Below are 27,324 nucleotides of genomic sequence, written 5' to 3' on the forward strand. Positions count from 1 at the left end.
CAACCATCCATTACTCAATCCATCTGGACCATCTAGGGTTTCACGGCACTCATCCGTAAACAAAACTGTTTGAAAATTAGTCTTCATGCCCACTGCATTCGTTTCTGCTTGTGAGCAATGTTTAGGGGTGGCTGAATAGTAGGTTTATGCACACTTCAAACTTCTTGAGCATCCTACACTTTGAGGTTCGCGGGACTCCAGAGGCGCCAGCGGCTTCAAATACCTGTTTGCTGCTTTATAATAGCATTCTAGCAGCTGCTCTCTTAATCATATGAATTTGTCTGGCAGAACCCTTCCTTATTATGCCTTTGTCTGCACGAACCCGCCTGTGCTCTGAATCAGCGACAAATTTCTTCACAGTACGATGATAACGCATAACTTTTTGGAAAATATCCAATGTTTTCATACCTTGTCCAAGGTAGTGCACAAGATCACGCTTTTCAGCAGAGATATCCTTTTTCTTTCTCATATTGCTTGAAACCTGTGGCATGCTGCTTAATAATGTGGAGATACTTCTTATGTAGTTTTCCTTTGATTGGGCTGGCAAACTAATTATCACAGGAGTTTGAGATTGATTTCAATGATCCAAAGAGCCCTGAGACACAATACTATCCATGAGTTTAATTGAAAAACAAAAAAATATTTATGACACTTAAATCCAATTTGCATAATAATTTGAAACAATTAGAGGGATGCTGGGCGACTGGACAGGCTGGTAAGGAAAGCTGGCTCTGTTGTGGGAGCTGAACTGGAGTGCTCCACTTCAATATCAGACAGAAGGACCTGAACAAACTGATCAACTGAAAGCTGCTTCACCATGTTTAGTTCTAACAGCAGGTTTTACGATCAGATTTTTCTCCTAAGACCTAAGAGGTCTAGAAGGTGTGTACTGCTGAAGCATGTCTGATAGGTATTTAGGTCTTAAGAATTGGAGTAATGTGGTCAGTTCTTTTAGTTTTGGTGAAAACTATAGCTGCTGCATTTTGTATCACCTGAAGCTGTTTGATAGTGTTTTTAAGGCGGCCTGTAACAAGCCCATTTTGCAGTTATCAACCCTGCTGGAGATAAATGCACAAGTTTTTCTATATTACGTTTTGACATCAGTCTAAATTCCAAATGGAAATCTTTATGTAGTCATTAATTTCAAGAATGAATTGCAATCATTGCAAATGTATTTTCCTTATAATAAATTGTATGATTTAATGAAAGGGGGTGGGATTAAACAAGTGTAAACTTCTTCGCAATCCTTTTCAAATATGTTGCTTGGTGCTTTCTGTTTGTCCTTATAACTTTCTTGAATTATAATGTAGCAATGTCATCCATGATATTTGCCATTTTTTAATTAAAATGATCCAATACATCTTCTACAGAGTCTGACAGCTGACGTCTGTGAAAGTGCTTGCTCAAAGAGAGCACTTGTCTGATCATTTATGATTCTCCTTTTTACCATCATAGATCTGTTCTGAGTGTGAGGGGACATAGACACTTCAAAGAACACACAGAAATGATCGGATATAATACGGACCTATAATATGGCCAGGTCTTTAACAGTTGTAGAGACATTCATCACGTTTTCATGCAGCCAATAAACGGTTTCAAATCAGTTTATTGGGAATAAACCAAATATGCATGTGTCTTGTAAACTCCTTATTCTGATTGAAATAAACCGAAAAAGGCCATATTCGGTTTACTAATAAACCGTTTGCACACCCTAGCATAGCCTGTTTTAAATGGAATATTGGGTCATGAAAACACCTTAACCCTTAAAGGAGTACCGTCACACCGGTGTGACGGGAATGTTGGGAAATTAACATTCTAAAGAATATCTGGGTTCATTGAATTCAACATAGAATTTTAGAACCTTCAATTGTTGCGGAACTTAGAACGTTCAAAAACCTACACCTTTAAGGGTTAAACAGAATATGCTCCCAGAAGGAAGAGTATTGTAGGCCTGCGCATGCTCAATTCCCACAGAATTAGGATAAAATGAACCAATTGTCTCACGCACTTTCCTTATCATGGCGAAACAATGGGCACACTTTTGGAAAGACGAGGAGACAATTTTCAGTCAAAGATTTAGCCTACGTCATGATGTTGGGAGTCTAATTTTGTAGGCTGCGTCGCTGACTTATTCGGAATAATGTTGCTATGTAAACAGGAATGTGCTCAAAACGTGACATTCTACTTGCTTGTAAACAGGTTAAACGGAATATTGACATAAACGGAATTTGGGCAATAAACTGATTCAAAACCATTTATTCCCGGCATGAAAACGTAGTGATAAGAGACCCTTTGTGATAACAACATCGAGGGTATGGCCAAGAGACTGTGTTGGCCCCTGTACATGCTGTCTTAGGAAGAAAGTATTGAGTAGTGCAATTATTTCATTGACATAATTGTTTTCAGGATTATCCACATGCAAGTTTAGATCCCCTGATATAATAAGACAGTCAAACTCTATGTAAATAATTGACAGCAGTTCACCTACAGTAGCTCTTCAAGAAAGACTTTAGCTGAATGTTTTGGAGGCCTGTAAATAGTCAGTAATAAAATCTGAAGAGAACACACAAGTATTCAGATGATGTAAAGTCACCAAGTGATGAATGATTGCACTGAAAAGGCATTTTGAAAATGGTTTATTCTCTTCTCTTACTGAACAAAACTAAGCCAAAAACATTACCGCAGACAGCGGCAGTACAAACCAGTGAGCAGAAAATCAGATTGACGACCACATGTTAAATACTCATCAGTTCCAAACACTGCAGCAGGGTTATCAAGGGAGAGACTGGGAAGGCATCCTTTTGGTCATTCCCCATCATTACGCATGCAGGTGCTCAGAATCTGATTAGTAACTGCAAAGGACAGAAATCATTCAACAATTTGGTTTATAAAAACACTGAATAAACTACATTGAAAAAGGCCAGTAGTTAGATATTCCTTTGGCTTAACATGGCACAATATATACTAAACAGACAAAGACGGCATTTTTGGCCAACTGATTCTCTGTGTGCTTGAGAATCTCAAATAAATTCAGTATGCCTGAACTGAAAGCTCCCAATACCACCACTCAGGGTGAAAGTTAACAGTGAAAGCCTACATGGGCGGTGGTAGTGTAGTGGTTAAGAAGCTGGGCTAGCGTGCAGTAGCCTGAAAGTTGTTGGTTCAATTCCCGGTTTCCACCGTTGTGCCCTTGAGTAAGGCACTTAACCCCAAGTTGCTCGGTGGACAATGTGATCCCTTGTAATGTAGCCGACAAATGAAAGTTACTTTGGTCAAAAAGTGTCTGCTAAATGTTATGTAATGTAGACAAACCTCATTGTTCTCTATTTACTGTGTCGTGCCTCCTTCAAGACAGACACGACTTCTTCAGGGTCAGGGAACCTCAGTTTAGCAGGAGGACCCTTCTTAATGCCAGTCCACAGACACGTCTCTGAGAACAGAGTGTGTGCAAAGTTGAGAGATACTGAGAGAGCTGATGTTTCATCACAACTGATTGACTCATTTTGAGTCCTCCACTGTACACTTACCCTTGCCAGCATCCACCAGGGTGACCTCAAAACTGTGGTGACGAGGTTTCTGGGGGTTCAGTTCCACACACAGATCTGGATGTGCTGCCTGAATTGCTGACTTCACTGCGTCAGCATGCCGACGGTACACTCGTCAGCTTTTACTAGAAGAGAGTCTCAATCTCACCCAATATTCTGTGCATCACATAAAGAGCAATCCAAAACAACATGGACATAATAAACATACAGTGACGTTTGGAGAGAGCAATAAGCAAATGGAACACATGTAAACGTCCTCGGCGGCAGTGATGTTCACATCCAGATTCCCAGCTTACCAATGTTCAATAACAATTTTTTGGCCTTCTTCTTTAACCTCCACATCTTCAGGCTTTTCTTTCTTGTTGTCCAAAGAAGGTGCATCTTCTTTTAGATCATGATCCTCTGCCTTTCGCTTAGAACCACGACCTGAACATCAACATGGTAAACACAGTGGTAACCACATACATCAGGTCTGAAGGAAACTCATTGTTGCCTGTGAAATCCCTGATTGGGGCGGTGGTAGTGTTGTGGGGAAGGACACTACGAAACGTAATGTACTCAATTTTACCTTAAATTACCCCTGAAAACACACCAAACCACGTAATTTAAAATAACTGGTCCTTAATTTGTTAAACAGGCCCTTTATTTTTAACTGAAATGCCATTTTAAGGTGTGACCCATTAATCTACATTTAAGGTGTCAAGTCAGAGGTTCCCTTTATTTGTTGCGATTAAGGGGGTAATTAAGGACAATTTAAGTTTATCTTAAGTTTATTTTAAGGTGTTAATTCAGGGATTTCTTGATTAAGGGGGGAAATTAAGGTGAAATTGAAAAAGTAAGGGGTATAGGCTTTTCTCTTTAATCATCTTTAATTTATGCACATTTCTACTTCTCCTTGTAACGACATATGTAAGTCACTTTGGATAAAAGTCTCTGCTAAATATATATATAGGCCTATGTATATGAGGGGTATGTAATTGTATGTGGAATCAAAATAAATAATTTCAAAGTTGGTTCACTCGTAGTGGGCTCAATGAGTTTGACCTCATGTTTGTCAATTATGCTACTGGAGCGATTTAATGAAGTTTTTAATCAAGATTAAATTAAATTCTTTAACACTGGTTTATTTTGGAAGCCCGAAGATACCATTAGTTTACATCCAGTAACAGTCTGTTTACATTAGTAGCACCGCCCCCTCCTCCCCTTTCTTGAGACTTCTTATTCTCCTCTTATTTTCACCATTATCTCGACACTTTGTTCTCCCTCCCTAATGATATATTTGATACCTCCAGAAAACAATGCATTAATAAGAAGACAGCTAGTAAGCTCTACTGGTGGTGGGGCTATTGGGAGCTTTTGTTGTTGTGGAATGTGTTGACCATTTTAGCACGGGAGACTCCGCTATTATTTTGACGAAATTAGTGGTACAACTAATTGGGCTGTTGTGGGCAAATGTTCTTAGACAAAGTTCATATCCAGATAATAACATATAGCCTTTAACACGAGATCATGAGGAAATTGGGTTTAAATGATGGCAGTTTAGGGGTTCCAGCATGACCTACTTTACAAGATTAGCACCACAGGTATAGTTCCGTATTGTGGCGTTCAAAAACCATCATGCGTGCACAACTCTGAATTGAAGTGGGCAAAGAATGAGATACTTTGAACAGAGTGAGATATATTTAAGGGAGCTTACCTGTTTTAGAATTAGGTCTAGCCGCCATGGCCGCTCAGCAACAGATTATTTTTGTGTAGCTTGGCTCAGGCAACGCACAGCCACATGAAAAGAAACAAACGCTAAGCGTATAGAGTTGACGGTGTGCGTGAGTGATGGTTGTTTAAAGGTATTTCTTTGCGCGCCTAACATAAAAATACATAGAATGTCTATGGTACTCATGATTGCTTGCATAATTTTACATTGGACGCAAACGCCATCTACCAATCTGGAGTATAACTGTTTTCCAATAAACCCAACTGTCTCACCTCAACCAAAGCCCTGCAGGTTCTGATTCCTCCACAGGAGCCCTGCTGTTAAGGTGAAAGCATGGACTTCTCAGGGGTATTCCACGGTAGGAGTGGTCTAGAAACAAATTTGTGTAAATTAACTCTGAGTATTGGTTTACCACTTACTCTGAATTAGTTAATTTGCAACAGTTTGTCACTAAACCATGTACTTGGAATACCCCTAAATCCCCAGGGTGCAAAGTTCAAAGTGTTAGAATCTTTGGTTAACATCAAAACTTTGGGCCCAAACCTTGTTGACACTTGCAGCTTTGCAAACGAAAGGTGCACCATGAGCAATATGTTTGAGGCAGAGGGGTGGACATAATACTACATACAAAAAGATGATACATACACCATGAAAACATAAACTAAAACTGCACTAAAAACATTTTAAGAGACTGTGTTCGCCTAGTTACCATCGGTGAGACTTGTCAAGAAATGTGGTGTATCTTGTCAATCACTGTGTGCACATGCAAAAGCAGGGAATATCTCTGTAAGATTCTAACTTGTTAACACAGCAGGAGTGAATATTTCAGTCACACATACAAAGCCCTAGAGACCAATTAATTCCTAGAAATATATATATTTATTTATACATTTATTAAAATAATGTCAAACTGAAAAACTTGATCATTTCCATCAATATTACAACTTTCACACACATACTCTGTCCCCACACTAATAACAACACCGTCTCCATCACACCATACAAAACATTTAATAGAGACACCATCTTGAAATAATCACTGTCTATCCACACATCATACTGAGCAACCAACAAAGTTAGTGGTCAGAACCTTTAAAACATTGCCTATTTAATTTGACCTGTTTTTTTTATTGTTTTTTTAGATGAATCTGTTTGTGCCTTGTCAACCCTCCTTTTGCAGCAAAGGTCTTGTCACAATGAGAGCAGGAATAAGGCTTCAGCCCCGAGTGACAAGTGACATGCTTGACCAGATGACCACGGCGGCTGAAGGCCATTCCACACTGCAGGCAAACATGTGGCTTTTCTCCAGTGTGGTAGGCTAGATGATACTTCAGATTGGAGTTGTATCTAAACCTTTTGCCACACTGATTACACTGGTACGGCCTCTCTTTTGTATGTGACTGCAGATGGATTTTCAGGTGACATTCATACACAAACCCCTTCCCACAATGAGAACATATGTACTTTTTGTTTGGAGAGTGATATTCCCAATGTTTTTTCAGATATGGTAAGGTGGGAAAAGTCTTTGCACAGTGTTTACATTCAAAGACTTTTCCCTTAGAGTGAGGTTCATTTTTCACTTCGAAGCTTTGGTCACTAGGATCACATACTTTCACTTTGGCCGTGTATATCCGTCCACTGCTTTTCTTGGTGAACTCTTTTCTGCTCTTGGTCAAAGTACCTGGACTAATTATGAAGTGTCCTGATCTGTAAACCCTATTTTCAAAATTGTGAACTTTTTTACCTTTTCCAATGTTTCTACTCTTGCCTTGAGGACTATCAGCACAGGTTTTCTTGCTAGTGTTGGCTTCACTGGCACAGACATTTATGTTATGATTCTTTTTAGCTTTTCTTTTGGCTCTAGCTGATACAGTGTTTCCAGTGCTTCTAGTAGCGTAGCCTCTCCGACTTTGCACAACATTCGTCTCATTGGTTTTGGTGCTGATGCTGTTAGTTCTATTAGCTTTATTGCTTCTGGTGATAACTCTGTTTGGCTCCTCCTCCTTAGCAGATGGAGAGTTCAGATTCACCTTATCAAATTCATCACCCATCATTACAGTTATTTGAGCTTCTGTTTGAGTGCTGCTATTTGTGGTCATTTTGACCCCTGTCTCCACAGAATGTGTGCCGTTTATGCTTGGATCAGCACTTGGTCCTTCACCTCCTTCACCATCTTCTCCATCTTCTCCATCTTCTTCATCTTCTTCATCTTCTTCATCTCTTCCCATCCCCTCAGGTTTAAAGTCCAGCTCATCTTTGATGCAAAACTTACCAGTCAGAGGATCCAGAAGGACCCATCCTCTGTCTGGTAGACCTTCCATTTTAGTTAGAGCTACCTTGGCCTTAGCTAGGTATTCTTCACTGATTTCAGTTTGGGGGTCGAAGGTCGCAAGAGAGGAGTAACTTGTGTTGCATTTTATTCCCTCCCTTAACTTACTGTCTGCACCCACAGAGCAGTGTTGAGCAGTGGACTCATTTAGTGAAGTGGGAAGCTTCATCTCCAGTAAATTCGTCACACTTGTGGTATCACAGCAATCCGCTGCACACAAACAATAAAAGCTTATCACAAAGGTATTTATGTCTATTGGCTGGATACTCCTTATTGATAGTCTAAACAAAGCTCTAATACGTATACTACATTTACTCTAATACAAGATGGATCTTCAATGTTTTTACTGCCAATGAAACTATGAAACATCTACAATTCTACTTCAATATACGTTTGTCTTAATCTCTCATAACAGTCCTATAGCTGTCTGTTCAGCGTGTACTCTGAACAAAGAAAACATTGTACAGTCCTAGCATTGTAAAAGGCAAACACACATAATGGGGTCAGACCAAGCCATAAGTGATTTCAGCCAATTGACTGTTGAGGTCAAATATCAATATCCTTTTACCAGAATCGCAGACTCTGCCTTTAACTCTTCAAAATACTGTATCTCCCCTAATTAACAACCCACTCACTCACCATTACATGGATAGTCATGATCCTCAAGGAGATACACCTGGTGTCCAGCTCCCCCTCGGGACTGTAGAGGATTCAAGGAAAGAAGAATGCATGTGATATTACATATACGATATGTCAACAGTTATTACATAGTTACTGTGTCATAGTAGCAATATTAACCCACCTCAGTGACGTCACAAGAATCAGTTCCTTCAACTTGTACAGGATCCTCCAGTTTGAGAACCATGTTGTCAACACTGGTGGTCATCTTCTCATTCATTATGACACCACAATCCTCCATTTCACTTTTCACTCTCACCCTTTTACGTTTTCTTCTTACTTTTTGTCCCTCTTTCTCTGTTTGGTTTTCTTTTCCAGCATTCCCACCATTGTCTGTGAATTCGACCTCCCCTTCAACCCTCACGTCACTTTGGACAGTCTCACTTCCTGTGTCTCGTACTGCTCCAGCTCCTCCAGTCTCAGCATCCCTCTCTGCATTTCCCACTTCATTTACTTGGATGATTTCTAGATCGTCCTCCGTGTTTCCCTTGTTCCCTGCAAACTCTTCAATGAGCTCAGGCTCATTTGTGCTTAGTTGTGTTTCTGTCTCTCTGTTATGTTGCTCGTACTCTGTTACAGTTTCCCTGTGAAATGTCTCTTCATCAGCTTCCTCTGTCTCCTCATCTCCTTCTCTCAGATGTCCAACCATCTTTAGTTTCTCCTGTAATCCATGGATCTCCTGCTCATTCTGTTTTAATTTCTCCAAAAATTCTTTTTGCACTAGCCGTAAAATCTGCATGACAGTGGTATCGAGGAGTGTCGCCATGATATCTTGAAGTTCACAGCGGAATGACATCGTAACATCTGGCATCGTTCCTGTTGCTATCACACAATCTGTCAAATGGCCAGGTCCCTGTCCAGTAAATATAAACAAGTTAGTAAAGATCAACACACCTTATAAATACACACAAATCAGGATAAGTAGTCCAACAGCATCTATCAATTATACAGGTATGTTGCATATTGCAAATACCTTTATCTAATATTGATTCCATTACCCTACTTTCTATTAACTCACAAATGCAAACAAATTTGAAAATGTTATTGAAATCCTCTATACACCAGTGCTGCACACAAATACAAAGACCCATCATAGGGCTGTACAATTAACTGAATTAACTGTGATTATGACTTTCAACAATTATGAAAACAACATAATTAAAATATTATTATTTTGCTACATTCAGTTTCATAACAATGCTGCCCTTACCTATTGAGTTGTCCATACATTATAATTCTGCATAGTAGGCCTGTTTTTCTGTTGGATTATATTTAAAATTCACTTTAAAAATCTAAAGTTTTGAAAGTGGATGAGCTCAAAAATCACAGATTAATCGTGTTTAATAATCGTGATCTCAATATTGAACAAAATAATCATGATAATGACTTTTGCCACAATCGAGCAGCCCTAACCAAAGATGATCTTTCAGTGCAACATAAACTTTGACTTTATACCATAGGCTACAAAAAAACTGATAAAACTGGTATTTTCATCTTTTCTACAACACGAAGTAATTTAATTCTGATACCTTTCACATACAAATCCAAAGTGATTTTTCTTTTCTTGTTTATTTGCCACTATTCAACCGTGACATGTGGACCCTTGACATGTGGACTCAAATCTGCTATAGGGTCCCAATATTCTGATGCTTAAATACACATGGCATATTGAAAACAGATATAGAACCTCCGCGCTAATCCGAAATATTGTCCATGCCATACAGCAAAAACAGACTATTCAAGAGTGTGAACATCTATGTAGACCCAAATGTAGGCTACAAACAAGAAAATTATGGAACATCTATCAAGAACCCTCTCTAGACCATGTTTAATATGTAAAAGCTCCTATTAAAATGAGATTCCGATGACAATAAAGATTGTAGTGTGGCGCTCTAAAAACGTTGGTTAACTTGTTACAAAGAAGTGCGTCAAACACAAAATGTTAGGTGAGTTTGCGTGTGTAAACCATTTCCGGGGAAAATGACACATGTCAGATGTTCATAACGCTATGAAAATAGGCCTACTCGTGCTAATATAACGTCAGAACAAAGGTTGACATGATTCTTTGTTTCTATTTACTAATTAAGTGTTTAAGTCTACTGATTGGTCGAATAACAGAAATGGTGTAGGTGCGGGTACGTCAGGCTACATTAACAGTGACAGGCTTACCGTGTGGCTAGTTTCCTGTTGTAATGATTCTGCCATTAGTTGTGTTGCAACGGTCGACGTAGGCTAGTCGTTATAAAAGTGAGTCAAATAAAATAAAAAAGATTATGGTGTGCAACCAAACACAAACATTGCATTCTAGCAGTTAACAAAGTGGTCTATGGTAGCGTTAAAACGGTAAGTTTGCGCTTTACCGCCGCCAACTGGACAGGAATAGCCTACGACGCTCAAGCGTCTCTGAAATAAATTAATATATGGTAGTGATTAAATTGTACCTGACTTAGTGAAAGGCAGGACTGCATCTTTTTGTAGCAACAGTTAATTCTTCCCTCAACATGTGCAATTCACACACAAAAAGCTAGCGATGTTCCTTTAAACCAATCATCATATTAATTTGTGGACTACAAACGTGCACAACACAGGAATAATATCTGTAGTTTTAAACCTTTTTGTGTTACTTGGCTAAATATAGGCCTATTTCTTGTCTCCAGCTCTTTCTGGAGGAAGTCATACCAATGTGGACAGCGGTTATATTAGTGGAAATTATTTATCTTGCTGTGTCATCATGAGTAGCCAACAAGGTCTAGAGTTCACATTACAACCGTGATCAAACATAAATCAGTTCATCAGAGTGAAGTCTTTTTCATTTTCAAAGCAAGTGCCTTCATCTACTACATTTTACAAAAAGAAATCATTTTGACTCATCATACTTTATTATCATATTCAAGTCTACAGTAAGTGCTGTGTTGTCATTGTGATATCACTGATAATCTATTGCATAACATTTTTGCTTTTAGTCTCATTAAGATGCAGCTTTTTATCTCAGCCAAAGGTGGAGTTGTTCCAAGCAACATTTTCTGCAGCCATATCAGTAAAGTTGATGTAGATCCTGTAAAATAAATGATAAAAGTGCATCAAACGTCTTGCAGTCTACCTTTGCCATAACTGATGCAACTGTGCAAAATACCATCATTACAAAGATTTTTTGACCCATGAAACCTAAAATCTAGGTATTCCTTGAGATGCTTCAATTTCAGAAAGAAACCATAAAAGCATCACTAGCTTCAGAAAAGTGACAACACAACAGTTGTATTCTGAGTCCTCCCTCACCTCCAAGATATGAATTGGCAAAGTGGAGGTCCTAATCCCACTTGACTAATGTGTGTGAAAAATTGTGTAATTTAGCCAATCATCTGCGCAGTGGACAGGGAAACTATTTGCTATCTTATAGTTTGCTTTAGATTATGTTCAAAACAGGTTTGGTTACATTTACATCACATTAGTTTCTATGTATGATTTATCATTTTCATGAACAAGGGTTTTGAAACCCTCCATCTGCCTGTAGCCTACCTGTCAGGCGAGATGCCCAGGTGTTTATTGAGCAGGCCGCACAATAATTTGGAATATTGCTTGTTTTGTGCTCCTCCGATTTTCCCGATGCTGACTAAGGAGCAGAGCGCACAAGGATCTGGCTTTCCACCGAACATCATCATCTGATCCCCGTTAATGTGTACAGCGATATACTGTGAATGAGCACAAACAACCATGAAAAGTCGGTTATAAAGACCGCATGAAAGTTAGCGTATTAGCCTTCATCATGATGAACCAATCATCTCTGTGACCCATCCCAGTTTCTGTAACGCCAACGTGACTGGAGGGATTGGGTTTATGGAGACAGGCCTTCAGCATCTCTACAGATTCTTGTGCGTAATGCATAATCTCAAATCTCACCTGTGCAGGTTTCCCCATCAATTTGGCCAATTCGTCTGTAGCCTCAACCATAAGAGCGGCAGGAATCGCACTTTTAGCCACATTGGTGTTCACCACGAACATCGGCATGATTGCACTGTTGAAACGACTCACAAACTACCGGAATTGTGTTACAAGGCACGGATACACCGCGAGTGACGGTGGTGATCACGGGAACAAACCAAAGGACCAATAGACGTCCTTCTTCGGCTTTTCATACAGGGACTAGACTAGGCTGATATAAACCGACTGCGCCACCATTCGCCTAGGCTGTCACACTTATTTTCCCGCTGACACTATGAGGGGACTATTCATCATCATCCATTCAATATTCATCTATATTATGGGCTATTTGCAGTTTTATGGAACATATTTAAGGATATAAAATAAAATTATATATAAAAAAGAATTAGGCCTAGGCCTAACCATATCTGAATATTAGCCTACATAGTCTATATGCGTATGGATTTATTTAACTTTTTTTTCGATCAATCTAATCTGGTCGTAAGGAATATTTAAAAACTAGCCCACCTCAGAAAATAACACAACAAAGTTGCCAAACGTGCCAGAATTTTCTATCCTTGGGATTTTTATACTGTAGGCATTTTCTCAAATAATTACGGTAACATTTACGCATGCCCACTAGTCAACATCCGGAAGCGAGATTGTTGCGGAGAACGATAAGTGCCTAGAATGAGAAATCCTGAAAAAGGCGAATATATATCGTAGGTTTTGAGGTATTCTCAATTTCGTGAAACATTACTGCATTTTGATGATATCTGCTATCTCGGAGAACACGACCAGGCTATTTAGACATCCCACGATAGACAAAACGGACAACCACTTCAGCTTCAAGGGTCTTGAGATCTTGAGGATCCAACCAACGTCCGCCTGAACAGCTGTTGTCTAAGCTGCCCTCTTTATTCAGCGTTTGTTTGAGAATTTGTATTTAGCATTCATGAAATACTTTGAAATACCATAGATTGCGATCTACGTACACTTAGTGGGCGTAGCGATCTTTCAAGCATGGTGTATGGATGTGTGTTTAACTTCGACTAGATTTGTTTATCGAACTAGCGATAATGTCCTCTTGTTAGCCTTTGAGTAACGGTGATTTTAGAACATCGTTAATGTAAACTTATTGTCATGGATTAGGCAAATACTACTTACGCAGAGGCTCGTACTCGGCGACTGTTTCGACTGATAAGGTGTATTTATGATAAGTGGACGAATCGAGGACCAAAATTCGTAGCTACAATTAGCTCCACGACAACATAGGCTATTGTATTCATACACCGCATAATTTCATAACTCTCTAGACGCTTTGCAGAGGAGCACTTCTGTTCAAATCTGTCAGATATCACAACAGGAGAATGGCAGACTCTCTGAAGACCTTCCAGGTGCATCTCACAGCGGTCATGGACAGTTTAGTCCGTGCGTCGGTGTGTGAGATCACCAAACTCTTCCAGGACACCGTCAACGACTATTTAGTGGAAATATCTTTGAATAGAAAAGAGAATGAAGCCTTGAAACTCAGACTGAGACTGACCGAGAATAAGCTAAGGAATGAGCGCAAGTATGGTCTCAGTTGGGCGAGCCGCCGGGCTGGCCTTATGGCTTCGGATGATGGTGGGCGAAAGAAGCGTAAAGCGGACATGGCCAGTAAGCGCAAGTTTTGTTTTGCATATTAATGATTTTATTGATGAAACTATTTAATTAATTTTCAAAGTACTCTAGGCTTTATTATAACGATTTCTTCAGAAATTGTACTCTTACTGCACAGGAAACTGTTCATAAGTCATAAAATTGTAGGAGAGCTTATTCAGTCTTTCTTTTATTCTCTTTCGCTCGTTCTCCTGATCTCCTCACCACTCCTGCATTTTCTCCCCTCCCCCAGGAGGAAAGGCAGGGAAGGAGTGGAGTGGTAGAGCGTGGGAGGAGGGGGTTGGAGAAGCGAGGGAGGAGGGTAGGGACGTGTACCTCGTTCATCTGCCTGAAGGAGAAGAGGAGGAGAGGGAGGAGAGAAGACGTGCCTCTGGGGAGGGAAAGGAGCCAGCCAACATCAAAGAGGAGGTGAGGAGCCAATCAGGAGGCTAGAAACTAGAGTGTGAGGGAGGGAGGGAGAGAGAGGAGGAGGAGGAGAACCAAGTGAGAGGGGGAGATAGAACGGCTTAGATGCATCACTCCAAGCCCACATAAATCACATTTATATCGTCCAAATAGTTTTGATGTCAGTTATCAGTCAATTCTCATTCTGTTTGACTCCTTGTTTATCTGTGCTAGTCTTCTGAGCGGGAGTCTGGTTACAGACCGGACTCTCTTCGGCTGATCCAAGAAGCTCTACAGATGGAGCCTAACGAGCCAAAATCTACTGGCCCTCACAGTCATACAAATGGTGAGATATGATTACAGTAGGGACGAATGCTGAAAGAATGAGATGCCAAGTAACAAATGTCCAGAAGAAAGACAGCACCTCAGACACACATTCAAAGTCACTCTTGTCTGTCCAACCTCAGCTAAATCTGTTAACTGTCCAACCTCTGCTAAATCTGTCTATAATTCAAAATTACCATTAGTTTTTTGTGGCAACATGGGTTGATTCATGTTATTGGAACTAATGAATAACAATTATAAGGCCAATGAGAATCGCTGGTATTTTTGTCATCTGATAAATTCACAGTGACGGATGACCTCTAAGAATATGTTTTAATGTAGAACATGTGCATTGCTTATGTCCACTTTAATACTATTTTCAGCTGTGAAATCTCCTGTCGTTCTCTCCATAGTAGATCTGGACCCAGCCAGCGGCTCTGTTGGATTGGCTTCTGATAATCGCAGCCCCTCTGGCCTGTCCGGTGCCCAGGAAGACTGGAAGGGAGAACCGGCTTGTGCTGATGGAGCTGAGGAGGGTGGGGCCAGCGTGGACGAGCTAAGTGGCCTCGAGACGGCCTTACGGGCAGAGCGGGAGAGGGAGAAGGCCAGGTCAGGGCTCAACAGCCCAACTCAGTTAGACATGACCGACACCAGGGGTGACATGGAGTATGTGATGAGCCCCAAGTACATCGGCCTGGATGGACTCTGCAGCTCCCAGCAGCAGCCCGCCTCCCCACACAGAGCAGCAGGCCCAGCCACCACAGGCTGGACCAAGAGAACCCGAGAGGCAGTCAGCAGCTCGCCGCCTCTCCTAGAGCAGGGAGAGGGACTACAACTCCCATCAGCCACTGGGAGCCTGGAAGAGGAGTCTGGTGGCGAGGGCGGGGACTTCCTGCATTTTTGCACACACTGTGGTGGCGGCTTCAACTCCACTGAGGACCTGGAGGACCACGCGTGCCCCGTTGGCGGCGACGAGGAGCAGCCATTCCAGTGTGCCACCTGCGGCCGTGCCTTCAGCCAAGCGTGGGCCTTGAAGAACCACGAGTGCGTGCCCAGCGGCGAGAGGCCCCACCGCTGCGAACTGTGCGGCAAGCGCTTCATGCACTCACGCTCTCTGGAGCGCCATCAGCTGGTGCACACAGGCGAGAGGCCGCACCGGTGCCCGCAGTGCGGCCGCAGCTTCAGTCGCCTGGGCAACCTGGAGCGTCACCAGCGCATCCACACAGGCGAGCGGCCGTACGAGTGCGGCGCCTGCGGCAAGCGGTTCAGCCGCGTGGAGTACCTCAAGAGGCACCAGCACATCCACAGCAGCGACCGTGCCGAGGGCCAGGGCCTGCAGTGCCAGCAGTGTGGCAAGACCTGCAGTGACCCGGAACAACTCAAACAGCACCAGTGTTTCTACAACATATAATGCAGCATAACAAACAGGCACAGACACAATCTGCTCCCAAAAAAAAAAAAAAATAAATACAAAAAATGTTGGACATAATGGCAGCCTAATGACCTCAGACATTTCAAAGACCATCTGTACTCTGAAATGGTAATCATACACAGAAAAGGACACAGACTCTCACGCAATTCAAAGGCAACCAGTGCTGTCAAGTTCAGTTTATTAACCAATAATAGTTAAGGACCTGCATCACCTTAAGACCATAGCATACAGAAGTCAAGTGGTTACACGACTGTTGTTTCTTGTATGTAACATACAATTGCTTTAAATCTGTACACTCCATGTAGTAGTACATGTTTCTGACATGCCATAGCATCTTCAGCTTCTGTCGAGAGAGGCAAAAAACTGAAAGAGATTTTTTTCCCCCTTTGAAATTATGAATTTATCGGTCTTGTACAAACCATTAGAATGTGTTGGACTTTAACTTGTGTTTTGTGTTCTATTCAAAAAGACCCTAAGACCCTGTTTGAAAAAAAATAAGATTTTGAAAATTACTTTTCTTGTAAGAGGCTCTGCATTTTAAGCATACTTTCACAAGAAGTTACTGATAATGTTCATTCTTTTTCCTGGATAAAGGCCTTTTCTTGGTATAAATGGATGCTTTATTCATACCCTATCAATGTCATCTCTCTTATCTCTTCTAGTAGGCCATAGAGCCTTATGGAGTGACTACAACTTTCTCTTTTTGTACAAGTTTACATAATGTACTTTGTGTCAATAATAAATGAACACACATTAATAAAGAATGCTACTCTTTTGTGTGGATTTTCAACACTTGTGATGTCAAGCTCAGTAAGTAGTCCAAAAGTTTTAAGAAATATGCTCTGTCTAATTTTTTTCATATTCTATGGGTCCATGTTCAGGCACTTTAGATGATTAAAGTATGTTAATAAGAAATAGTAACGCTGTAGGGTACTGCTAATGTTTGTACACAAAACTTGCATAAGCCTGTCACCAAACCTTAGGCTACATGTAATATTCAATTCAATGTTGCTGTATTAGCATAACTGTAGCCTACAGTGTTGCCAAAGCACAAAACAAAACATAAAAAAATGTACAGTATCAATTAGAACATTGAGGAAAACGAGAAGACAAGACTACAGTGCAACACCAAATTATGTTTTTATATATTTTTCTTGTCTTTATCTGTCATAGTTTTATCATCTATCTATTTTTCTTTTGTTTATAATCTAGTCTGAAAAAGGTCAACGCGAATTACACCGGAAGTCATCGTGATCGTGATGTCAACAAGGTTGAACAAACTGTCGAGTTTTATGTAGCGATTCTCTTGGTGCTCAAATACGTAGGCCTACGCAGGGCATCCATTAACAAACAAACAGCTCATTTGGCACAAACATGAACGAAGACCTTCGTGTTTTTCAGACGCAGTTTGCATCTATAATGGAGATTCTTTTTAGTGCAGCCATGGCTGAAACAGCTAAACTCTACGAGTCCTGTGTTATGGAGCTCCGCGCTGAGATCAGTCGGGTCCAGGCAGAGAACAACACACTGAAATGTCGCATAATCCAAACACAGGAGGGTGCGGTAGACAACTCAGTGCACAGCGAAGAATGGATCTCAGAAAACTGTCACAGTAAGATTTGAAAAGTCATGCTGCTACTGTTACGCTGTACTAGCAGCGACGTTCAGAGATCTTGTTACATTGTATCAGCCTACGAGAGACGACGGGTCTCAAAAAGCAGCTTAGATAGATAGATAGATACTTTATTGATCCCCAGGTTAAATTCAAGAAGAATTCAAAGCTTATGTTTTGAGATAGATTGCTCGAATATTTTTGTTCAATTTGAATGTTCTGAGACAGTAGGTGGTCCGAGTACGCTACGTAACTGGATCGATAACATTGATTTATCATTCCTCGTTTGCCATTTCACTTACCCAGTTGTAGGAAGAAGACCACCGTCAAAGACAACAGAGTCTAGGCTCGCTGAAATTATCATCACACAGGAGCACCTGGAGGGCAAGGAGGGAGTCCCTCTCATTAAAGAGGAGGTGAGGGTGAAAATGATAGGCTGCCTATTATATCACGATTGATTAACCTGCAAATAATACATGCTCCTGTAGTTCATAGCACCAGGTCAGACAGTTGTCAGGGAACACTGAAGAGTTCAGATGCAAACCCCTCTAAATCCGTCTGATAACTTTTCTTTTAAATAAGCATGTTTTATCAGGCTCCTATATGTTTTTGCCTATAAATCGATATTTCAGACCAGGAAGAGAGTTGTATTTAGCGGGTTTTCTAGTAAAATTAGTTGATTAAGGTATACCATGTATGGAGAGCATTCACTCACCATCGTTATCTCATTTTCACAAGATGGCTTTTAGAGGCTTTTGCATCTGAACTCTTGGTATAGACCTTTCTTGTATGTTACTGGATAAAGACATCCTTTGTAATGAAAGCCAAAAAGTACTTTGTTTTTCCTTAATGTGTAACATTACATAATATGACCTTTGACTGGATCTGATGTGTAACATTACGTAATATTTACCTGGAACTGAGAACTGCTCTGGCTATGTGGTCCTCTGTTTTTAGGCTACAGACTCCAAGGAACTCGAAGGAATTTCTCGGACTTCACCTGAGGTACACACAGAGAGTGAGTATGTACACACACATTACAGACACGTGCTAGCAACACCCACAAATGTCCTACACCCACCTCCCTGGTTGCAAGTTCATGTCTGATCTGGGACTGTGTTGTTGAGACAACGCAGGTTATGCTTATACGCACGCACACTCACGCACACGGACGCACACACACACACACACACACACACACCCTCCCTTAGCAATAAATGAGCACCCAGCACGTTGACAATTATTGACAAAAAGAGTAATTATTTCCTACATTGTGTTAATTTATATCACAGGATACTATTCTCTCTGCTTCTCTCCAGCTCAAATACAGTTAACAGCTGAACAAAATGGGGCGTGTAGACCTCCACCAAGTCCCACTGGCGCAGAGTGCAAGACGGAGATCAAAGTGGAATCATCTCCCCAGCCTGTCAGTATGGAAATGAGGACTGTGACGCTGGAGCAAAGCAGCGCTAGTGCAGCGGCTCTCCAAAAAGTCTCCCATAAAGCACATGTGTCAACAGACCCGTCTGACCGTGCTCACCCTTCATACCGGCAGCACAGTGTCAGCCGTGGCCAACCTCAGGCTGCATGCATGGCCCCTGTCTCTCCCACTGGCAACAAACTCACCGTGGATATTTCAACATGCCACTTTGACCATCAGAGTGAGGAGCAGAGTAATTATAACACGAGCTTGCCTTTACCCAACAGACCAGCGTGCACACCTCCTACCTTTAATGGAAGTGCTACCAGGACATTACAGAAGACAATGCCAGTGCGGCATCTTCCCATGAGCTCTTTCCCTGGTGGCGGCCAACACCGCTGTGTGAACTGTGGTAAGACATTTCACAGCCAGCAAGGTCTCTGTGGACACCAGCAAGTGCACCAGAATGAGAAGAGACACCAGTGTTCTCAGTGTGGCAAGAGCTTCCTGTATCAGTCCCGCCTAGCACATCACCTGAAGAGTCACAGCGGAAAGGATGGCTACAGCTGCAGCTTCTGCCACCGCAAGTTTATCTCCAAAGCGAACTTAAACCTCCACCTCGTCTCACACTCTAAAGAGCATCCTTTCGAGTGCAGTGTCTGTGGTTTGACTTTTGGGAACCGTGCCGTGTTCCACGCGCATCTGAAGACCCATTCTGGGGAACCACGCTACACTTGCGCCCACTGCGGTAAGAAGTTTTTGGACCTTGGGAATTTTTCCCGGCACAAGCGCATCCACACCGGTGAAAGGCCATACAGTTGTGAGGTGTGTGGAAAGTCCTTTATCCAGTCGGCTCATCTGAAGAAGCACATCCTCATACACAGATGAGGTTAAATAAACTCACAGCTCAGACTGATAAACTGAGGCTCGCACTTCTAAGATCATCTCACAAATACATACATACACTGACATCATCAGCAACATTTTTCTAAATAACACTAGTAATTTTGATTATAAAATATACAGTACAATTGATTCAGAACTGATTCTATTTTGCATAGCTGTGTTTTTTTTCTTTCTACATTGATATTTGGAGTTGGGACACTTGAATGGCAAAATAAACTAAAGAGAAACTGACATTTTGTGGCATGCTGGTATAGTGGCATTTAGTTAAAAAATGCTGAATTAAAAGGTGGCGAATAATCTATATTTGTATCTGTCATATTAACACTTATGTTGAGTTATGTCATGAAAATAGGCTAAGTCCCTTAAACTGCAACTGCAATTTTAACTCTGGGCATGGCCCCAAAAGTGCACTTACAAAGGGGGTAAATACACAAGTGGAAAAGTGGCTGAGATTCCTGATAAAGGTCTTTAGTGCTAATGTAAATGTAAAAAAAATGATGACTGAGTTTAATGTTTCTTCCTGTGCATCTGGCACGAGGTGAACATCCATCAACATTACTATTACAGGATTATATGATGGCCATTTTCAAAAACAAACATTTCCACTCAGACTCTTAACTCGGTCACAAAAGGTCAACTGACATTCCAACAACTCCTGAGAAAGCTTCTTTGTTGAAAAAGTAGCCTTTAACCTCTGCATGGAGGTGTGACCTTTAAAAACTTGAAGGAGAGAGGTAATGCCCAATCCACAGATGTGAGCAGGTCTATTTGACTTGAGTGTGTACTGACAGAGGTATGACTTTGGAGGATGTAGATCAGGCACACTTTTCACAAAGAATCCCACACTCACCCTCATAACTGACCTAAGATGAATGAGATTGAAGACTACCTGAGCTTAATACAGTTTATCATACAACATCCAGCATTATTCTTTTTTTTTCGTAGTGTAGAAATTATACATTTAAAGTTATTTAAAATGTATTCTTTTAAAGTCTTCTTCAGCTAACTCAGCATAGGTCGGTAGGGTAAAACTGTTCTCATCCGCGTTTTAATGATCTCGTCTGATTTACAACTATATAAATGAAAAAGTCCCCAAAAGACACAGAGACATACTGTAGCCGCTGGGATTGTCTGTTCTTACTCTACATGACGCACGCCCTCCTTCTGTCAGAGATAGTGGCACGAACTCCGCCCCAGGAGGCGGTCTGAAAGTCATGCTAGCAAGCCTGAAGTAATATTTCTCACTGTGAGTATACACATTTCTCAGACGAATATGGATACGGACTTGGAGGGCGCTGCGCTAGAGGAGCTTCATAAAGAACTTACCTGTCCCGTATGCCTTGACTTGTTCCGCGAACCGGTTATCCTAGAGTGCGGTCATCACTTTTGTCGTGCTTGTATTGGTAGGTGTTGGGAGGCAAAGTCTGAAGACGAATCGACTTGCCCTCAGTGCCGTAAGACATGCTCCAAAAGACTGAGACCAAATTCACTTCTTTGTAACGTTGTGGACAGTGTGCGCCGCGCGAGAGCAATGGACGACGCGCGGCCGAAGGACCCCCAACCAGCACAGAGGAATCAATCACCGGAGGCGTCCACCTCCAGTTGTAGCGGTGAGGACTCCGAAACCAAAATTGAACCTGACATGTGTCTTGAACACGAGGAGAAATTAAAGCTCTACTGTGAAGATGACCAGGTGGCAATCTGTCTTGTTTGCGGGATGTCCCGGGACCACAAGACTCACAACGTAATTCCCATCAACGAGGCTTTTGAAAATTACAAGGTAAGAGGCAACTAAAATAACCCTGCACAATTTCTCCTGCATCACTAAACAAATTGGCACACCTTTTATATAGGGAGGATGACATAATAAATACCGACTCGGAGCTTACTTTTAACCATAGCCTATGTCTGGACCCTAAACATATCCAAAGTACTCAGGTGAGAGACCTTTCATGGGCGTGACATGAAATAAGATGTGAATATACAAATCACAAAATCACCTTCAGTGGAGAGCACACATTCTTAAAACAAATGTGTTGAAAACAACACAACTTATGTTGTTTTTAACACATCTCTGTGACCAGATAGGGACAACACAGTTTGTGTTGTGTCTTTTTTTTCCTTTTGTTACACAACATGTGTTGAAAATAACACAACTTGTGTTGAAACCGCTTACCTTGTTTGTTTTTGTTTAACACATCTCAGTGTCCAGATAGGGACAACACATTCGTTTTAAGAGTGCAACAGATTCTCTTCAAAAAAAGTTTTCAAACAAAGTTAAACCACTAATTGGAATAGGCTATGCTACCTGATGTGTCACTTTCAGGGGGTAGCATACATGGAGGAATTTAGTGAGTGTGTGACACTGATCAGTTTCAAAAGATTTTCACCTCTATCACAAGGCCAGTGGATGTTGGTTATATAATATAAACCGTTGGTTGCAAACAAGAGGCTATCACATTAAACTGTTTTTCAAACCACAATTGGATCTGAGCAGTCATCACGCAAATCTTGTTACATTTTATTGGATAAAGTCAGTTACTCTGTTCATTGGACTGCTGCCCAGTATGTAGGCTACGCCAACCTGACAGTCTAGGTCATTGGCTCCCTTTCTGAAGCAGTCTTGTGGCCCACTGAAGCATCTTAAATATTACTCTTTTAGTTGAAATTCCAGTTCTAGAGAATGATTTACGAGTTTGTTAATACAGGCTCTTAGATGATAACTTGTCTTCTGTGTGTCTTAATGTGTTAGGAAAAGCTGTGTCTTGCGCTTGAACGAGTCGGGGAACAGAGGAAGGAGGCCGCTGCTTATCAATTCCAGACAAATGACACCATCTTGCTCCTCAAGGTTGGACCAGAAATGTCTTCAGGGAGTGTTTTTGGGAACCAGAATGTCTGGTTGTTGGATAAGTGTGACATTCTCTGAGCTCATTTTAACCTTAATGGCAGTCCCACGCTGCCTGTCATGCTGCAATGGCAAATGCCTGGCGCTCACTCTATTTTACAGCTGACTTGAAGTAAACAAAACCCCACCCTATGTTTTCAAACAAAATACACAGACCGTATTGGCAACATCTAATGACACTTTTGTGAGTCAGGCCTCATAAACAAACATTTCAAATACTTGTACAATTATGGTAATTAATTATTAGTCTTCTCCCCAGGAACGAGCTGGGGAACTGGATCACCAGATCAGCACTGAGTTCCAGGAACTTCGTGACTTCCTGTCACGACAGGAAGAGGAAATGAAAGCGCGACTCAGACAAGCCAAAGAGCAGAAACTGGGGCAACTGAATGACTTGCTCACCCAAACCACTGAGCAGATGAGTGAACTGGACTTCGCTGCCAAAACAATACACACCAAACTCAACGAGGAAGAGAACCCCAAACTGCTTACAGTAAGGCAAACACAATGAATAGAGAGAACGCTAGAGACATAACAGGAATAGAGGGTAGTGAATTTAGGTGAAGAAAGGTAGACATTAGTTCAAATTAAAAACACAAAGATTGACCTTTGACTTATCTATTTTGGTTTTCTTTTCAGGGAGTTAAATGTTTCATTGAGAGGTGAGTACAGACATGCAGTATCTGAACTTGCCTGTCTGAGCAGCTGCAATGCTGCACAGTAATGAAGGAACACCAACATGTACCCACATGCTCACTGCATATAGGCCAGTTACTCACTACATGTTGCAGTGACCATATAAAGTTGCTTACTCGGGATTCTGTTGTTCCTTGTGATGAGTGCGGAGTGTGTGTTTGAGAAGCCTCAGGGTGTGTGTGCAGAGCTGCCAGAGGGGGAATTTGTAGGCCCACTGCAGTATCGAGTCTGGAAGAAAATGAACTCAGCCTTGAAGCCAGGTAAACACAGACACACACATTCACACACATACACATACACACACACACACTCTCTCTCTCTCTCTCTCTCTCTCTCTCTCTCTCACCTTTCTCTCTCTCTATCTCTCTCTCACACACAAACACACCCACAGTCAGAGGTCAGCGAGAGAGACAGAGACACACACACACAGTCTCTGACACGTACGTGCAAAAGTCAGTGTCAGATGGGCATTCTCCTTAACAAATCATAGCTGGGATAGTGTGCAGTGTACAGGGTTCCCACTCTTAAGTCAAATGTAAAATTCCATGACTTTTCCCTGACTTCACTGTACAAAAAAACTGAATTTCCATGACTTACTATACAATGAATAGTACAATATACCAACCAACGATTTCAGAGCACCCACATAACAGTCAAGAGTATTGTAATGTATTTTGGCAAGTACATTTTAAACTGCTACAGCAAAATTCCCTCATATTCCATGACTTTGCCCCAAAAATGATAAAATTCCCTGACTTTCCATGTCTGGAATAGACTTTCGGGAAAAAAAACCATGATATTCCAGTAATTCAATGAGTGTAGTACAGAATTTCTGTATCCTGAAATAATTTACTCCAGTACAGTATATGCATTATTACATATACATTGTTTCAGTATGCATATTACTGCAAATTATGAAATGAAAAATTCTCAGCTCATGTGTCATTTTTAAAACATCACTTTTTAGAGTGTACAAACTCTACACAGATATACATGAACTCATGCCACTCTCAGAACGTTGATAAATCCAATATTTTTAAAGCAATCACATCTAATTTAATTTATAGGTTTGAATTTTGACATTTAATTTATGGGTTTGAATGGGTTTGAACTTCTTCCTCCCCCGCCCTTTTCCTCAGTGGTGGAGCCAGTGGTCTTGGACCCCTCCACTGCCTACCCCCGCCTCCACGTCTCCCCGTGTGGGCGGAGCGTGAGAGTTGGGGAGATCCAATCAGGTCTGCCGAACAACCCTGAGCGCTTCACCCTCTACAACATCGTGCTGGGCACGGAGCCCTTCACCGAGGGCCGCCACTACTGGGAGGTGGAGGTGGGGGCCAAGACGGCCTGGGGCCTGGGCGTGGCTGCTGCCTCGGTCAACCGCAAGGAGGAGATCAGCTTGTGCCCGGAGGACGGCTTCTGGACGCTGGTGCTGAGCAATGGCAGCGAGTACGAGGCGTGCACCAGCGCCGAGGATTGCCCACTGAACCCCAGTCGCCAGCCCGACTGCGTTGGCATCTACCTGGACTACGACCGTGGCCTGGTGGCCTTTTACGATGCAGGAGATATGAGTCACCTGTTTACGTTCAGTGACGCACACTTTACTGAGCCAGTCTACCCCTACTTCAACCCCTGGCCCATTATCAACGGCCGCAACCGGGAACCTCTCACCATACGCACACCTCTGTTCTAGTGGGCTGTTGAATAGAGCCTCTGACCATACGCACACCTCTGTTCTAGTCGGCTGTTGAGTAAAAACCCCTCACCATACGCACACCTCTGTTCTAGTGAGCTCTTGAGTGGAACCTCTCACTATATGCACACCTCTGTTCTATTGAGCTGTCGCTAAGCCAGCTGAGTAGTTAAACCATGGCAACCCAAGGAACATAGAGTATATCCAACATATAACTGAAAACTGGTGTAACTCACATTAACTCTACATAGCCCTACCAATATGGTGTAGTATATGGCCACAGGAATGAGAGGTGATTTTGATGAAAAATGGTCTCAAATATAGATCAGGTTGTCACCACTTGTCCACCAGGTGCCCTGGCAGCTTTCATTGATGCAGACACTGATATATGAAGATATAACAATGCACAATACTAACACATTTGACTCTTTTTTTGTGTGTTTGTGACTAATATTTGTCATCTGCAGATCCAGATTAGTGTTAGGTGCTGGGAGATGATGCTGGGAGAGGGGGCTAAAAATTATAAAGATAAGTTTGATCTTCTCTTCCACTAGCACTGCTCCACTAACCTGACTCTTGCCAGATGAATTTCGCTCCGCCTAGCTCCACTCACATCCATCTGGGATCGCTTCCGTTGAGAGTGATTTCGGCACGAGATTGTATGGTAGAGCCAATCAGGATGCAGGGCGGGAATTTCATAGATGTGACGTAGCGTAGAAGCGACTGTGAGACTGTTCTCAGCGTCACGGGTTGGCTTCGATGTGAGTGGTTGAAGTAGCACGTCAATAGATGACGGACAAGTGGCTTATCCAATCATATGCAAGGATTTTTGATAAGGCCCAGCCTTCTGAAGCACCACTCCAATGGATCGATCCCAGATGGATGAGTGGAGCTATTCATCTGGCGAGAGTCAGGTTACTGCTCCACAACACCCAATGAACTTGAAGTCAGTGTTTATTTCAGAAATGTATCTGATCATTGTGAAGCTCTTAAGACAGTACCCAGAGCAGACAAACTGGCTTGGAGACACGATTTGCAGGTAGATTAGGTACCTGTTTGTTCTCATTGGATTAACACTTCAGCAAGAATTTTGTGAAATGTTTTTTTTTTTAGAACAACCTCTTGTGGCACTCCTCTGTGTGTCGAAGACGGTCACATATGTTGGGAGGCACACGACACCCCCTGTTGATGACGCAATTGATGACGCAATCACGCATCGCATGCACGGGACACAGACGCAGGGCTATATTCGGGCCCTTAGGTGGCTTGAATAGCCCTTAGAAACTCTGTCCTATGTGATCCACTAGATGGTGCCAAATATGTGGACTGTGTTGCTCGGGATTTAACCGGATCCCATCCCCGAGCTACCAGATATAAAATCAGAATAAACGTTTGCAAAAATCAAGTGATGCAGCAATGTTTACCAGAATTTAATTAATCATTGTCTCTAAAACGGTTTCGATGATGACTCCTCTAATCTGCCTTCCCATGATCCTGTAATGTCACTTGTTCCGTTCCTTGGTATTCTTTCCTCGCGTCACCAAACTAATCAAACTCAAACTCAAGCCTCTCTTTCTCATCTCTCTATCTCTCCCTTTCCCTCCTCTCCGTAATCTGTGTGTTGTGTGGGATTAGAAAGTAAATTGTTTTGAATATTAACTTCTAATCCTTGAGAGACAGGCTGCCGTAGTGTCTAGCTAAACACTTTCATCTCATGCAGGGCAAGATGAGGATACACACTCAGCGCTGTCTGTTACAGACGTGGGTACCGTCTCTATACCCCACACACACACACAGATGGTAAAGCATAAGGTATCGCTGGTATGCACACAATACACACACAAACACACACACACACACAGATGTACACACAGACGTTAAAACATACCACATCCCTGGTATGCACGCAACACATGGATGCACACACGTTAACCTTTTTTATCCACAATCTAAATGGTTCCCTCAAGTGACGCATGATCGCTCACAGGGGACTATTAATTATCAATGACCACCGTCTACTTTACGCACTCCAATTTCTTTCTTATAGTGTCCAAGACTTATACTCTCTCTCCTCCCCTTCTTGCGCGCTCTCTCTCTCTCTCATTCTCCCTC

The 27,324-nt window shown here is 41.9% G+C and overlaps 4 protein-coding genes and 1 long non-coding RNA gene across 12 annotated transcripts; 2 read left to right on the forward strand and 3 right to left on the reverse strand.

The window, feature by feature from the left end:
* Positions 1-2,620: 2,620 nt before the first annotated feature.
* Positions 2,621-10,987, reverse strand: LOC125286019 (selenoprotein H-like). 4 transcript variants are annotated; one of them, XM_048230662.1, is made up of 8 exons: positions 10,433-10,987; positions 8,388-9,116; positions 8,225-8,285; positions 7,694-7,795; positions 5,529-5,625; positions 3,842-3,971; positions 3,528-3,701; positions 3,313-3,430 (listed from the first exon to the last, which is right to left on the reverse strand). In XM_048230662.1, the coding sequence occupies exons 1-6, from the start codon at positions 10,466-10,468 to the stop codon at positions 3,959-3,961; spliced, it is 1,038 nt and encodes a 345-aa protein (XP_048086619.1). In that variant the 5' UTR covers positions 10,469-10,987; the 3' UTR covers positions 3,313-3,430; positions 3,528-3,701; positions 3,842-3,958. The 4 variants fall into 4 exon arrangements, with proteins under 4 accessions (XP_048086620.1, XP_048086619.1, XP_048086618.1 ...); XM_048230663.1 differs by lacking the exons at positions 5,529-5,625; positions 7,694-7,795; positions 8,225-8,285; positions 8,388-9,116; positions 10,433-10,987 and adding exons at positions 2,621-2,852; positions 5,242-5,510 and having other exon boundaries at positions 3,528-3,670; XM_048230661.1 differs by lacking the exons at positions 3,313-3,430; positions 3,528-3,701; positions 3,842-3,971; positions 5,529-5,625 and adding an exon at positions 9,474-9,521 and having other exon boundaries at positions 6,252-7,795; positions 10,433-10,473.
* A 136-nt stretch (positions 10,988-11,123) lies between these two features.
* Positions 11,124-12,390, reverse strand: mif (macrophage migration inhibitory factor). Its single transcript, XM_048230670.1, has 3 exons — positions 12,161-12,390; positions 11,780-11,952; positions 11,124-11,318 (listed from the first exon to the last, which is right to left on the reverse strand). Exons 1-3 carry the CDS (start codon positions 12,266-12,268, stop codon positions 11,252-11,254), a joined length of 348 nt encoding a protein of 115 aa, XP_048086627.1. The 5' UTR covers positions 12,269-12,390; the 3' UTR covers positions 11,124-11,251.
* Positions 12,391-12,624: 234 nt separating this feature from the next.
* si:dkeyp-121d2.7 (zinc finger protein with KRAB and SCAN domains 8) lies at positions 12,625-20,152 on the forward strand. Of its 4 annotated transcripts, none has more exons than XM_048230664.1 (7): positions 12,625-13,840; positions 14,076-14,251; positions 14,462-14,573; positions 14,965-17,595; positions 17,902-18,011; positions 18,553-18,613; positions 18,915-20,152. In XM_048230664.1, the coding sequence occupies exons 1-4, from the start codon at positions 13,552-13,554 to the stop codon at positions 15,960-15,962; spliced, it is 1,575 nt and encodes a 524-aa protein (XP_048086621.1). In that variant the 5' UTR covers positions 12,625-13,551; the 3' UTR covers positions 15,963-17,595; positions 17,902-18,011; positions 18,553-18,613; positions 18,915-20,152. The 4 variants fall into 4 exon arrangements, with proteins under 4 accessions (XP_048086621.1, XP_048086622.1, XP_048086623.1 ...); XM_048230665.1 differs by having other exon boundaries at positions 18,553-18,600; XM_048230668.1 differs by having other exon boundaries at positions 12,626-13,840; positions 14,968-17,595.
* LOC125286023 lies at positions 14,161-21,327 on the reverse strand. 2 transcript variants are annotated; one of them, XR_007192118.1, is made up of 4 exons: positions 21,248-21,327; positions 18,509-18,595; positions 17,898-17,972; positions 14,161-14,278 (listed from the first exon to the last, which is right to left on the reverse strand). It is a non-coding gene; the product is annotated as an uncharacterized LOC125286023 (long non-coding RNA). The 2 variants fall into 2 exon arrangements; XR_007192117.1 differs by lacking the exon at positions 21,248-21,327 and adding an exon at positions 18,677-18,871.
* On the forward strand, positions 21,084-25,913 carry LOC125286021 (zinc-binding protein A33-like). The gene is made up of 6 exons (XM_048230669.1): positions 21,084-21,701; positions 22,674-22,769; positions 23,086-23,319; positions 23,466-23,488; positions 23,667-23,782; positions 24,662-25,913. The coding sequence occupies exons 1-6, from the start codon at positions 21,195-21,197 to the stop codon at positions 25,210-25,212; spliced, it is 1,527 nt and encodes a 508-aa protein (XP_048086626.1). The 5' UTR covers positions 21,084-21,194; the 3' UTR covers positions 25,213-25,913.
* The last annotated feature ends 1,411 nt before the right edge of the window (positions 25,914-27,324 follow it).

The sequence above is a fragment of the Alosa alosa genome, chromosome 21 (assembly GCF_017589495.1).
Source record: "Alosa alosa isolate M-15738 ecotype Scorff River chromosome 21, AALO_Geno_1.1, whole genome shotgun sequence".
Classification (NCBI taxonomy): Eukaryota; Metazoa; Chordata; class Actinopteri; order Clupeiformes; family Clupeidae; genus Alosa; species Alosa alosa.

What these genes read in the sequence shown, in the direction of transcription:
- mif (XM_048230670.1), bottom strand. Translation starts at nt 12,268, where the DNA reads ATGCCGATGTTCGTGGTGAACACCAATGTGGCTAAAAGTGCGATTCCT. An exon ending in TGATGGGGAAACCTGCACAG is followed by an intron (nt 11,953 to 12,160) that starts GTGAGATTTGAG and finishes GCTCATTCACAG; the next exon opens with TATATCGCTGTACACATTAA. An exon ending in CTGGGCATCTCGCCTGACAG is followed by an intron (nt 11,319 to 11,779) that starts GTAGGCTACAGG and finishes TTTATTTTACAG; the next exon opens with GATCTACATCAACTTTACTG.
- LOC125286021 (XM_048230669.1), top strand. Translation starts at nt 21,195, where the DNA reads ATGGATACGGACTTGGAGGGCGCTGCGCTAGAGGAGCTTCATAAAGAA. An exon ending in AGAACCCCAAACTGCTTACA is followed by an intron (nt 23,320 to 23,465) that starts GTAAGGCAAACA and finishes TTTTCTTTTCAG; the next exon opens with GGAGTTAAATGTTTCATTGA. An exon ending in GAACTCAGCCTTGAAGCCAG is followed by an intron (nt 23,783 to 24,661) that starts GTAAACACAGAC and finishes CCTTTTCCTCAG; the next exon opens with TGGTGGAGCCAGTGGTCTTG.
- LOC125286019 (XM_048230660.1), bottom strand. Translation starts at nt 10,468, where the DNA reads ATGGCAGAATCATTACAACAGGAAACTAGCCACACG. An exon ending in AACAGGAAACTAGCCACACG is followed by an intron (nt 9,117 to 10,432) that starts GTAAGCCTGTCA and finishes TTTACTGGACAG; the next exon opens with GGACCTGGCCATTTGACAGA. An exon ending in TCATGACTATCCATGTAATG is followed by an intron (nt 7,796 to 8,224) that starts GTGAGTGAGTGG and finishes GTTTGTGTGCAG; the next exon opens with CGGATTGCTGTGATACCACA.
- si:dkeyp-121d2.7 (XM_048230664.1), top strand. Translation starts at nt 13,552, where the DNA reads ATGGCAGACTCTCTGAAGACCTTCCAGGTGCATCTCACAGCGGTCATG. An exon ending in GCGTAAAGCGGACATGGCCA is followed by an intron (nt 13,841 to 14,075) that starts GTAAGCGCAAGT and finishes CCCCTCCCCCAG; the next exon opens with GAGGAAAGGCAGGGAAGGAG. An exon ending in CCCTCACAGTCATACAAATG is followed by an intron (nt 14,574 to 14,964) that starts GTGAGATATGAT and finishes TTCTCTCCATAG; the next exon opens with TAGATCTGGACCCAGCCAGC.